A 14,841-nucleotide genomic window follows, 5' to 3' on the forward strand; every position below is an offset into this window, starting at 1 on the left:
ATTTAAACAGACTTTTATTCCATGCATAACATTTTAATCTTCACTTAGACTGATTTATACACACATATACACACAAACATACACGCAAATAGAGAGAGGGAGAGACAGAGACAGAGAGATCACACACACGAGAAAATTATCTACTAGTAAAAATTAGGGATATTTTTAAGAAACGGGAAAAATCAATTTACTAATTCATAATTAGGGGTAGATTTTAATTATTCAAATTCAAGCATAAATTTAAAATCAGCCAAGATAGTATTTCTTCTAAGCAACAAGATAAACAACGTTAAGAAGAAAGTATATGAACATACCAGTGAAAATTGAAAGCAAATAAGTGAGACAAGGCCTATTAATCACACAGGTGGTTTATCTAATTATCTATTTTTAAAAAATATATATAGGTGCATAACAAATTATAAAAATATAGGGATGCTAGAGGATGTAAAAAAAAATTACCTGAGCAAATTCTTTATTTAGACTCATGTCCTCTTCTAAACTGCTGGCATTTTCATGAAAATGGGCCTGTGTATGCATCCATGTGTGACCAAACCACCAAAACTTGTCAGAATTAGCTGGAAGCAGTATGGTAGTGAGAATAGAGAACTATGGCAGAGGCAGTATTTTTTTGTATTATAATTGTAATGATGGTAGCTTCACACACTGGAAAACTCAAAAGTATACCTATATTCCATCGTGGCTAAAATTTGAAAATTGTACAATTTTTGCAATTTATGTTTCAAGTTGAAGTCATTTCATTTATTAGATATGTTATTTCCATTTGGTAGTTGCTGCAGCTACAGAGTGGATATAGTTTTACAAGTTTTTGGTTTGTATATCAAATTTGAAAATACAAACTGTCTTAATGTCATGTAACTTTAAGTAATAAATGTATTTTTAAATTTATTTTTTATACTTATAAAAAATATTTTAAATTTGATGTTAGATAAACCAGCCATGAAGACTTTACACATTATGTATTGATTTCTAATAAAGGCACAAGGCCTCATATTTAGGGGACAGTTATAATTGATTAGATTGATCCCAGTAAGATGAAAGGCAAAGTTGACCTCAGCAGGATTTGAACTCAGAATGTAAAGAATCATAATGAAATATAAGGCATTTTGTCTGATGGTCTTACAATTCTGCCAATCCAATGTTTCCTTATAGATTACATTAAATTTACAGTCTAATTTTTTTCTGTTTTTTAACTGAAAATTTATTAGATAATCAATTGTTGGTATTAGCAATTTGATTTCCCTTATATCAATGATATCTTTAATAAAGCTATGAATGTTGCAACTATTTCTCCCTTAAGTATATTAAGTTTCATGTATACCCCATTTTATTTATTATCTTATATATATATATATTAGTCAGAAAGAAAGGCAGTGTCAATGACCAATTACAGGGTTTCTGAGATTGGTGGGAAAGCAAGTAGCATCTTCAAATTAGAGACCTAACTTGAATGCTTGTAACAGTGTGGACTCTGCTAAAAGATACTTAAGGTGCCAAGTGGTGGTATTAAACCAGGTGTGAGATTTAGTCTACTATCCTAGTAAGTCATGGTGAGGTTTGAACTCAGAATGCATAGAACTAGAATAAATACCACAAGTTGTCCCGGTTTGAAGTTCTTAAAGTACCACCAATCCAATCCAATCCAATCCACCACCCTGGGTCAGTAATTTTTTTTGTTATTGGATCTGAAAGGATAAAAAGACAAAGGTGACCTCAGGAAGGTTTGAACTCAGAGTACAGAAAGTTGAAATGAGTACCTGAGGCAGCATAATTGACACTCTTAAGACTGCTAATTTGTTGCTTTAAACTACTGTAGGTTTACACATATTAAAGCAGTTGAAAGGTTTAAGGACAGAGTTTTTCTCCTCAGGATAAGCCCTCATTAACTTCTTGAAGTACTACTAAAAGTTGAAAGAGAAAGTAAAAAGAAAATTTCTGATTTCCAGTAAATTTTATGGAAGGTGGATGAGAGTGGTTAAGTGAACTTATAATAACTAAAAGGGAGATAGTTCATGCCTTAGGTGTACTACAGTGTGAGGTGTTCTGAGTTCTCCTATGTGGCTCCCTCACCCCATTTCTGGTTCATAATTTGTTGTATAACAGAGTTAGCAAAACTCTACCTCCTACAGAATTATACATGTGGCTAAGAAATTATTATTATTATAATTATTATTATTAGAGAATTGTAATAGCACCAGACAAAATACTTTGTAGTATTTTGTTAAATGGCTTTATGCTAAGATTTCTGATGTCATATGGTTCAACTTTGCTTTTTGTATTTCCAGAGTCAATATGATGATCAGTATCAATCAAGTAATGAAGTTAATTTAATAAACTGTATCCTATCCATAATCCCACTAACATTATATATCATTATTATTAACATGGGTATCTTAAGTTCTTGGCAAACAGACAGTCATCAGTTTTCAATCTTCAATTGGAACTGCTCTATTTATATCAATGAGGTTTTATGTAGGGAAACAAAAGACACAAACATTGCATTTCTTTTTTCTTCTACAATAACAGAGGTATCAAACATAGCTTTGTAAAATACTAGCAAAATTAGATATCAGCATAATTGTAACTGACAATAAGACAATGTTTTAGAATTATGAAAGACAGAGAAATAACTTAAGTGAAAATCAAAAACAGAAGGACAGACATGGTTTCTTAAGAACTTCACTCAACTGCACAATATTTGTATTTGACCATGCTAAAGGTTAACTTTTGTAGAGAAGGAAAGACAGAAGTACTATTATAAGGTGGTGGCAGGGGATTTAGTATAATTGTGATATTTCATTGAAACACCCTCCCTTCACCCATCCAGAGAAGAAAGGAATCAAAATCAACCTTGGTAAGATTTGAACTCAGTATATAAAGAGGAGAAATCATTTAGTCAGAGCCATGTAGATAACAAAGATAGGATGAATACAGTCAGAATACCTTTGATCAAAAGTTAACTAAGTGTGAGCTGATTCACAATTAAACAACAACAAAAGGCTAAAAGAACACTAATGGTGAATTATGTTGACTACATACACATAAGGATGACTCTCTACTGCAAAGACGGGAAAACAGGCAACCAAACTAACCCCATTATACCATAATTTTGATCACAGATTGATAAATATAAAAGAAAGTTAGGATCTTGTTCAAAACGGGGGCACCAGTTTTCATTAATGTTTTATGTAGTGTTTTTGGTACAGAAAGACTTTCAAACTTCCTATACTTATCTATTTTGTGTTATAGAACAGAAAAAAATTTTTGTATTCGGATTTATTTCATGTAAAAAAATTGTCTTATTTCGATAATTTCAACCAATCACTGACAAGTATTCAGCTGTTTACACTTACTCCTTTGGCAGTTTAAGCAGTGTAAAGCGTATTTAATCTCCATTTATAATTTCGTTAACATCTGCCTGAACTGTATGAAAGGTTTATTAACTACTGCCTAACCCTAACCCTACTGCCAATATGCTTCAGCCATTTTTTGACAAGGAAATAATAATTTTATCACCGCCAGAATCGTTTGAGAATCGTTTGTTTACGTAGTCGACACTTAATGTTTTCGGCTGAATGGACGTCAGTCATTGGTTGAAATTACAGAAATACGACAACTTTAACATGAAATAACTTGCGATGTATGTTTTTTTGTTAAGAAGACTAAGAGAAAAAGATGTTTTATATGACACATTCTACCAGTGTCCCAAGTTTCAAAGTGTTTCGTTAAGAAAATACTGGTGCCCCCGTTTTGAACAAGATCCGAAAGTTAGCCTGAAAATGTTTGAATCCAGAATAAAAAGGTTAGATGAGACAAAATACTGTCCAAATAACAGATTTAGTCAGGTCAAGTTACACCACTGTTTCCGTAAACTCATTTTAGTTAGTTAATGCTCAGAATATATTTTAAATATACATTTTTCACATTGCAAATTTCAATTTCTAGAGTCGAATGTCTATATTTTTTGTAGATCATTCTATGTGAAAGTATTGTAAGGGTAACTACAAGAAGTTAACATCCAAATGATACAATGTATCGCAAGTGAATTTCAGGAAAATGTATGGGTGTAGTGTGTTTGTTTTAGTGCTCTTCCTCACAACAGAGAAATATCTAAAAAGGCTTAACAGACTGCCTAATGGTTCCAGCAGACAAAATGGAAAAGGTGTTACCCCGGAGAATGGCAAGGGAGATGTACTAGAACAGTCACTCTGTGTTATATATAGACACACAAACACATATACAAATAAATTTTAATTTAGTAAGAAGTTTTTGCATACAACATTCAGTACATCAACACATATTTAGTATGTGTGTGTTGCATATGTATTCATGTGTGGTACCATGAACCAGAGAAGGTTCCTTAGTGTCTGTTGTGTGTGCCTATATTGATAAACTAATTAAAATATTTAATCTAGATCATGGTTTCATGAGCTGCTTTCACTGGTCTAATTACATATCTAAAAGTTTCAAATGCATGCTCAGGTACTACTATTTTGTGGCAAAATATAATTTGGTAGATATACTAAATATTGAACCAGCACACTCTAATCTATCCAACTGTTACTTTAAATACATTAAACTAAGAAAGTTTTCAGATTTCTACACACAACCATAGTTTAACAATTTACAAAGTAATTTAGCACATTGTCCTGTCACATTATTGGCAGAACAATGTCAGACATAGTAGTTATGCAGCAGCAATTGACCAAAAACAGAGCTGACCCCAATGAAGCTTTCTCTAACTTATTATAACCAAGACTGGATTGATAAAAGGCAAATATCAATTCCATCCAGTTATAAACCCTTAAGTTGTTACAGTCATCACCCTCCACACACAAAAGCTAGCTTACAAGACTGCCATTAAATCATAGGCTTGTCTACTAACTTGGTAGCTAAAAGACTTTATCAATTGAAATAAATCAGGTTTCTTGTTTGGGAATGTCACCTAAGCATTTCCCAAATGTATAAGATAAAACTAAATTACTTGAGCTAGAATTGTATGATTAAAATGTTGGATTATTTACAAACAGAAAAGTCATAAAAACTAACCCTCTATCAACTGCATTGTCCTCTTTGGTAACATTCATTACTCTCATTACTACTTCTGCCTTAGTGAAGGAAGAGGTATTGTTTTCAATCATGTTTGTTTATTTGTTTGCCTGTGGGTAAGATATCTCAAGAACTACTGGATAGATTCAGATGAGACTTTCAGGGATGTTTGGCCTCATGATTGGCACAAGCTGATTAGAATTTGGGATTAATCCAGTACAGGACAAGGATTCTGGATTATTTGTTATATTTACTTTAGTTTACATGATTACGATCTTATATTGACTTTCAAGTCTTTCTCAATCATCTCCCTTTAGGCTGTTTCCCAAGTTTTATTTTCATTTCTCTATTATTAATTTTACTCGCATATCTACCTTAGTAGAAACTGATGGATAAAGAAATCACACTACATAAACAAATGGCAGCAACATCATTCAGAAATTAAATAACACTAATATATTTTTATCATATTTTATACATATATATTAACACTTTACAGTATACTTACATATATACATACATCTATAATTTGATCTAAAACAAAAGGAATACTAAAGGAAGGCCGGAATTTAAAAGAGAAAACCAAAAGATCTCATGCTATTTATTCAAAAATTCCTGAGTAGAACTTATTACCTCTGCCTTTGAAACTATTTTGAATGGTGAATTTGTTAACTTTGGCCTGTATTAGATAGGGATAAACTATTTATTACTGTTACTAAATTTTCTACAGCCACCTTCACATTCCATGATTACCATTGGGATTGATCAGGTTCCGGACAAGGATTCTGGATTAGTTTCCTGTTGTTTTTTTTAACTTAATTTATGAGAGTGGTCAGGTTCATTTTTAGTATTCCCATTTGTGAGAGCAGTTGAGTTTATTTCAGATATTCTCATTTTAAAAATCACCTCTAGCGAATCGTTGAGAGGACGTTGGTATTGCTTTGGCGGAGGTTTGCGCTCTCTAAGTGCCCTTGTTTGAATTTATTTTGCTAAAGATATATGTCCATCCTACCTCTTCTGTTTTTCTTTCTCGCTCACTTGTGAGCATGTGGGTGGGTGGGTGCATGTGTATGTGCAAGTATTATATCCTTATGGATAAACATATAAACTGCAACAGTATAATCAAAACAAACAGCAGTAACCACACATAACGTAACAATTTTTTAAGAACCAACAATCCAACACGCTAACTCAAACTGTAAACTTTGACCTATCAACACACAAACTCCCTCACTTACTCAGATTGCTACTATTTATATGTGGTGGTCCAGTCGATTCTCGCCAGGAGACGTCATACTCTCACACAACAATGTGTGTGTGTGTGTGTGTATGCGTGCGTGTGCGCACATGGGTATACATGTACATAAAACTATACAAACATAGCTGTATGTTTAAAAAGTTCATTTCCCCAACCATGTGGTTTCAGGTTCAGTCCCAATGCATAGCACTTTGGGCAAGCATCTATTGCTATAGCCTGGGATGATCAATGCCTTATGATTGGATTTCCTAGCTTAGAATCAAGTAAAGATTGGTGAACGAAAGAACATCTAGACAGAAAAATCTGCTTCAACAACTTTTGTCATACACATACAATCTTGGAAATATAGATGTTAAAATGATGTTGATAAGTGAGTGTGGGGGAGAGTATCTACTAGGAAATGCATCCAATTGTTGAAAGTATAATATAAATATTCGTTTTGGTTAATCCTTGAAAGACAATACAAATAAAATGTCTATGGTAGAACCCAGTAGTTCAAGTGTTCTATTATTATAAATGCAGGACAAAATACGATACACTACTTAGCTATGTTAAAGGTCACAACCTGCTACAAGCTCTGCCCTGTCGGCTCAATGTGGGATACAATAACCACTTAGCTGACTTTTAAACCCCACTTTAAAATATATACAAATTCTACTTGACAAGCTGAATGGTTTAACCCTTTAGTATTCAAATTATTCTGTCAAATGTAATGCTTATTTATTCACAGTTTTGAATTAATCCTACATTATTTCATAGTTGTAAGTTTTCAGTGATGTGATTGTTTATTTCGAGAATGATATTGTAGGGTAGGTGTGAGAGGTCAGATCTGGTTGGTTTGTACATAAAACAGGTAGTATATTTTGACCGGATATGGCTTTATGAAATGCTAAAGGGTTAAATGAATTTATTAGGAATTGTCCAGCAGTAAACCACAGGTTTTCACATCAGATGAAGAACCAAAGTAGAAGCCTTTATATGGTTGCTTGACCTGCTAAAAATAGCATCCAAATTTATTTTGCTGCTGTCTTAATAAAGGACATACTGGATATCCCTGATATATAAAACAGTTAGGATGATCACAGCTGGAACACATTTTGATTATAAGCTTGCTTAATTAGGGTTGAGTCAGACTTTAGACAAGAGTAATAATAGAAGCAACTTATTCTGAGTTTTCAACATATGTTAGCTTCCACATGAAAACCTGTTTATATGTTGTAATAGTACTTAAATTAATATCAGCTGCCAACCTTGTATCATATGTAAATGAGTTGTTCCAAGTGAGCTGTGTTTTTGTTTCCATTTTAATAAGTTGCTTTCTGTTACTTATCCGCATCAACAACTTGAGAGGAAAGAGGTAGTGAATCCTGATGAGTCGTAACAATAACAAAACTAGTTAATGGGTTTGATCCTCATTCCAAGCCAACCAAAAGATGTCTTGTGATCTAACTATGGAAGCAAATTCAACAGCAAGACTAAATACAAATAAATATGACTACATATATTTATTTATATTACATATATTTAAAATGGCCTTCATCTTGAGTTCTTGACTCATACATCCTGGTAACAATGTAAGCTGTTGGTTTACAAAACAGATAATTCATTCAGAGAAAAATGTCAAAGAACAAGACAAAGATATAGAGAAAAAAATTCAGAAAGAAACCCCTTCTCTCTCTTTTTCTCTCCAAATACTATGCTTACCAGGCATCAGCAATCATAGACTTCCATGCCAAAGTCTGAAGATTCCTGATTTTTGGGGTGGGTGTGGGGGGAGGAAATAAAGCAGTAGTTCCCCATTATATTTTGCCAGTTTATTTACACTTTGCTTTGCTAGTCTTCTACACTCCCAAGCTTACCCTTGAGGCACAGGGTCTATTTAACTCTCAAATTAAATGACTGGCTCACATGACATCAGGGCATGTCCATCCATATACCAGTGGATTTGTGTAGCATAGCTGGAAGTCAGCCTTTCTCTGATCCCTGTATACTTAACCACAGGCCTAACTGCAACTTGGCAAATAACTGAGGCCCTTGACAAATACTACCACCTTGGGTTAGAGCAAACTGAGGAATAAGGGTAAGGAAAGGTTAACTCCATACTCTCCAAAACTCCTAAGCTGGAACCTCACCACCAGATGCAGTTTAATGTTTAGCTGAAGAAAGAAACCATCTCATGTTAAAAATAGTTTACAAAATATTTCATGACCTAAACAGAGAGGATGGTTGCAACTAGAACTCTAACTATATGATGAAGAGTTAATGAGAGAGCATCGACGAGGTAACTCAATCTACTAGAAATGGCAACCAAATTTCACTCCAATGATATTCCACCATTTTTTGAAAAGGACATATAAGATAATGTAGTCCAGGATGCAGAATGCCTGGAAAACAAAAATGTCTGGTCATAGCCATGAATGTCTTTAATCACAGATTTGCTCAAATAAAGGCCGAGAAACTGGGAACTAAACAACAACAAAAAATTTTGTTTGAAATCCAGCTTGTTAGATGTATCAGCAAGTTAACTGGATCAGAAATCTAGATAGATTAATTTTGGAAAGATTTGACCTCTGGATGATAACAAGCATCAATGTAACTATTTTACTATATTTTGCCCTTAAGTTTAGTATTCCTAAAATATTTACCTAAAACATGTGTGCTAGGAGCGTAAGGTATTAAGATTACTCGGCATTTTAGCTGATTATTTCAAGGGATTCTTCCATGTATGCTAATGCAAATAACTTATAATTAAAAAATTTCCGTTTATCTATTTTTTTTTTTTTTCATCATTCTACATGATCATTAAGGCATCCATGTTTGATTCATACCTGGACAAGAGAAGCCAATTGAATATCATTTTCTAATCCAACGTAGTATTTTGATCTCATTAAGTTTTGGAGAAATATAATATTTTGCAAATATCCTCCCAGCAATCTCTCTCTCTCTCTCTCTTCCTCTCTTGTTGTTGTTGATAGTTATTCCATCATTCTTACAGGAAATATAATAAACCTTTCTTATTTCTACATCACAGGAAAAAAATGCCATTAGATTTCTCATAGAAAGTAATTCAATTTAATGCAATTAAACAAAAAAAATTAATATTGATTTTACATTTCCAACTCAAAGAAACTATTGATTACTTGTAATTGAAGAAATGTTTTTTTTAAAAATAAAATAAGGCAACAAATGGAATATTTTGTAAGCAAAATGAATAAAATGATAACAGAGGCATCAAAGAAAGGAAATTGTTTATGCATGTGTCTGAGAGTGAGGGGGGGGGGGAGCTTTGATGCATGTACCACTTAGTATGATAAATGTCAGGAAATAACAGACTAAGAAGAAAAATAAAAGAATCAAAGACAAACAAATAGATTATAGCAAATTTAATTTAGTCTTCCAAAAGCAAACAAAATTTGGTAATTGCTTAGAAATATCGAAAGTGAAAAAAAAAAAAGAATTCTAAAGCAATCTGCATTTCAATTTGCTAACAAAAGCTAAATAGAGAATAATATACTCCCAACTAAGTTTACTTGTAATTAACATTTCCTTACAAGAAATGAGCATACTTTACTATAAAAAGGAGAAATGAATAAGATATTTCTAACCTCACCCCAGCATCCACAACTACCTTCAATACTGCTGATTGTTGGATTCTAAATTACTCTATTACACAGAACCCGACATAAATTATATGGAAAACAAAATCACAAAACAGAATCAAATATTTTTTATGGTTTCATGCTCAAACCAACTATGATGTGTTCAGTATTACTGTGTTATACCATTGTTGTCACCATTACTAATATACTATACACAATATTGTCATCACTGTTGTTACGCCATAAAAACAATACTGTCATCATTGCTGCTATGCCATAAAATATTATCACTAGTGTTATATCAAATAATAAATATCAATTCTTGCGTTAGTCAATATTGTCATCAATATTACTGTTATATCAAATGATAGAGTCACCTTCAGTGTTATACCACATACAATATTATCATTATTGCATTATACCACTAACAATATCAGATACTACAGAACAAAGAGAAAAAAACGATTTTATTTTTCACCCTTTAATGAAATAAACTTGCCTATATATGTGAAGTAACTTTCAAAATCAACAATTCAATGGGAATTAGTAAAATAATTTTTTTTTTTTTCATTTAAGATCTTTGCAAGAAAATTATGAAGAGAGATCTTAATTTAAACATAAACATTTCAAAATAGAAATTTTGAGCAATAAAAACCAGAGGTTTCAAATAGGATTTGTAGAAAAAAGAATAAAGCTTCACAACTGGGAATGGTGCAGGATTGTGTAGACAGAATGGCAAGTTAGTTGAAAACTCCAGTCATAGGATGGATTAAATATCAAAAACAGATGCTAACAGAAATTTAGTCAAAAAAAAACAAAAAAAAACAAAAAAAACAGAGAGAAAACTAGAATACACACACAAAGGAAAGCAATGTAATAAGTATAGAATATTTAAAGTAAGAAAGTCACTTGTAAATCTGTAATTTCATATCCCTACTATGGCTGGGTGAGATGAAACAATGTAAAAATGTATAAAATGCAAACTGCTTAAAACTAAAATTACAGAACTGGAAAAATTCACTATGATAACTGGAAAAGGAGAAATAATGTTTAGAATTGAAAGCAGAACATTATTCTAAAGCAGTCATTCACATAAACTATCATAGACTGGAAGAACATGTGATGAAAACTTGTACCAGTATTTGTTTAAGCTTTTTTCTTTTTATTTTACTGACATGACACTAGGTCATATATCTGAACCTGTCATGGTATTTTTTGATATTTTTCTGGGGGAGGGGGATTGTGTGTGTGTGTGTGTGTTTATCTGTTCCAAGTGAAACACTAACCCTGACAATTTTGTAGCACCCCATGGTTCCATACCACAAATGTTCAAAGTAAATCTCTTAAACTCATCTACAGGGTATTGAATTATTTTTCAATGATTTGTGCTGTGTTGCTTCCATGCCCTAGATTTACTTCAAAACTGAGAACAGCCAACAACAGCTACAGCAATAAAATCACTCCTACTGCTGCTTCCATGTTTAAGAATTATAGAATTATAAAAGATTTATAATAAGAGAGAACAGGGTAAACAAAGGAACGATGACTGGAGGTAACTGAAAAATTAATTTGAAATATCAAGGGCCCTATACAAGGTCACACAACCTGCAAATATTAGCAGCCATGGATCACACTCTAGTCCTTAAAAAAATTAAATAAATAAAAAGACATGTTAGTTACAGTAGTCCTAAGTATATTTATTATGCATTGGGGGGGGGGGGGACCCATCACAGTTCATAGACTAAGTTCAATTACAATTGGCCTGGGTTAAAAACATTTGTTTTTAGTCTTTGAAATACAGTACAGGCTACATAACATAAATATAACTGCATTGAATAATTATATGGTTCTACATTAAGTCGGTCCTTCAAATAATGTTGTCTAGGATATCAGAATGATAACAGCCAAGTGCTCAAAAATATTGACCAGATAAACAGGAGTTCAAAACCCGCCATTGTTCAGGGATTCTACATATTGAAATCAGTTTAGATAACATTCTCAAATCACAACCGAGGGTTAGCATTAGGTCGGGTATAATAAAACTTGTTCATTTGTTTAACATCTATTTTACCATGTTTACATGGCTTGGATGAGAAGTGATTTTGAGGCAGGATTTTACAGCTGTATCTTTTTTCTATCATCCACCTTCACCTGCTTTTCAAGGATTTATTTTATTTTATTTTTTTTGTTATACAGGTGTTCAAAGGTGTAGGGTAACCAGCCATAATGTCAACAAGGAATGTAAACATCATTTAGGTCAAATGATAGCAGCATTCACATACACTAACTCAACAGGCTTACAACCCAATAGACTTGCAAGGCATTAGTCAACCTGGAACTAGAGTAGAAAAAACTTATTCCAAGGTTCCATGGAATGGGACTGTACTTGAAATTGCATAGATGTGAAGTGACCTTCTAAAGCACAAAGCTATCTCTGTGCCTATGCTATAAAATAGAAACTATTTAAATAAGGTATGTAAATCATTTTTGTCTTTTATCTTCTACTTGTTTTAGTCATTAAGCTGCAGCCATGCTGGGCACCACCTTGAAGAACTTTTAGTCAAATGAACTGACCTCAGTATTTCTTTTTTTCTTTTTTAAGCTTAGTACTTATTCTATTGGTTTCTTTTGCTAAACCACTAAGAGGGATGTAAACACATTAACACCAGTTGTCAAGTGGTTATGGGGTATAAACACACATATATTATATATCATCATCATCATCGATTAACGTCCATTTTCCATGCTGTCATGGGTTGGACGGTTTGACTGAGGTCTAGAGAGCCAGCCGTTGCACCAGGCTCCAATCTGGTCTGGCAGAGTTTCTGCAGCTGGATGCCCTTCCTAACACCAACCACTCCAAGAGTGTAGTAGATGCATTTTACGTGCCACTGGCACAGGAGCCAGTAAGGTGGGCCTGACGACGATCACATTCAGATGGTGCTTTTTATGTGCCACTAGCACAGGAGCCAGTCGGGGGTACTGGCATCGGTCACGATCAGTTGCTGCTTTTTACGTGCCACTGGCACCAAAGCCAGTATGGCGGGCCTGGCAACAAACACATTTGGATGGTGCTTCTTACATGCCATCGGCATGGGAGCCAGTCAGGGGGGCACCAGCCCCAGCTACGATATTGGTTTTACTTGACTCAACAGGTCTTCTCAAGTATATCATATTGCCCGATGCATCAGGAGTATTTTTAACAGGGCTGGACGTGCGTGGCTGCGATCTCACTTTAGTTGCCGGGTCTTCCCAATCACAGCGTATCTCCAAAGGACCCGGTCTCCTGTCATTGCCTCTGTGAGGCCCAATGTTCGAAGGTCATGCTTCACCACCTCATCTCATGTCTTCTTGGGTCGACCTCTTCCACAGTTTAGGGAGTGGCACTTCCTAACACAGCTGTCTTCATTCATACGTAACACATGGCCATACCAGCACGGTCGTCTTTGCACACCACATTTGATGCTTCTTATGCCCAACTTTTCTCTCAGGGTGCTTACACTCTGTTGTGTATACACGCTGACACCCAGTGGATCATACTAGCTTCATTTCTTTCAAGCCTACGCATGTCCTCAGCATTTATGGCCCATGTTTCACTGCCGTGTAGCATGGCAGTTCGCACACATGCATCATACAGTCTACCTTTCACCCTGAGTGAGAGGCCCTTAGTTGCCAGCAGAGGTAAGAGCTCCCTGAACTTTGCCCAGGCTATTCTTACTCTAGTCGCTACACTCTCAGACCAACCACTCCCACTACAGACTTAGTCACAGACCTGGCAAGTCAAGTGAGACCATAACCCGTGGCCTATGCCAGGGGTGTAACCAGCCTACTTATGTGTACCTTTCTTTCATTGGACATTAAACCCTGCTTGCGGAGACTTGTTGAGGTAAGTGAAATCGAAATCAAATTCGATGACTGGCATCCATGCTAGTGAAGCGCTAAGAGCACCATCCGCATGTGATCGTTGCCAGAGCAGCTGACTGGCTTCCATGCCGGTGGCATGTAAAAAGCACCATTCAAGCGTGATCGTTACTAGCGTCGCCTTACTGGCACTTGTGCCGGTGGTATGTGAAAAAAATATTTGAGCGAGGTCATTGCCAGTGCTGCTGGACTAGCTCCTGTGGAAGTGACATGTAAAAAAACATCATTTGAGTGTGGCCATTGCCAGTACCACCTGACTGACCCTCGTGCCAGTGACACGTAAAAGCACCCACTACACTCTGAGTGGTTGGCGTTAGGAAGGGCATCCAGCTGTAGAAACTCTGCCAAATCAGACTGGAGCCTGGTGTTGCCATCCGGTTTCACCAGTCCTCGGTCAAATCGTCCAACCCATGCTAGCATGGAAAGCGGACGTTAAACGATGATGATGATGATGATGATGATATATAGGCATTAAATACTCATAAGGGTTATAGTCTTTGTATGCATAACTTGAATATTTCACTGGATGTACTTCAGTACCCAGTATGTTTATTCGACTAAAGGTAATGTTTACAAGTTAATTCAATCCAAACTGGTGCCTACCACTTAAGTACCTAATTCTCTCTCGAATCCTTAATATTGTGTGTGTGTGTGTGTGTGTGTGTGTGTGTGTGTGTGTGTGTGCATGTATATATATATATATATATATATATATATATATTTGAAGGTTTGGAGGTGATGTACAGAAATTATATAGAAAAAAATTAAGGTACTCAGAAACCTGGATGTTTGTACATTCACAGATTTTTATTAATGTCACATATTAAATGAAGCGCTTTTCACCTAGTCGTGTAGGCTTTTCAAATTGTTTTTCATAAACAATTTGAAAAACCTACACGATTAGGTGAAAAGCGCTTCATTTAATATGTGACATTAATAAAAATCTGTAAATGTACAAACATCCAGGTTTCTGAGTACCTTAATTTTTCTATATAT

At 34.6% G+C, this 14,841-nt stretch overlaps 1 protein-coding gene across 2 annotated transcripts in view; it reads right to left on the reverse strand.

Annotated features, from left to right (window-relative positions):
- Window positions 1-14,841, reverse strand: part of LOC106883670 (bifunctional heparan sulfate N-deacetylase/N-sulfotransferase) — a 119,918-nt gene that overhangs the window by 46,319 nt on the left and 58,758 nt on the right. Inside the window, exon 4 of one of the 2 annotated variants that reach the window (XM_014934768.3) lies at window positions 460-575. The exons of the other annotated variant lie outside the window; for it this stretch is intronic. Coding sequence (XP_014790254.1) covers window positions 460-575 — 116 coding nt within the window. The remainder of the gene's footprint in view (window positions 1-459; window positions 576-14,841) is intronic. 2 annotated transcript variants of the gene reach the window in all.

The sequence above is a fragment of the Octopus bimaculoides genome, chromosome 5, assembly GCF_046866305.1.
Source record: "Octopus bimaculoides isolate indiv1 chromosome 5, ASM4686630v1, whole genome shotgun sequence".
NCBI lineage: Eukaryota > Metazoa > Mollusca > Cephalopoda > Octopoda > Octopodidae > Octopus > Octopus bimaculoides.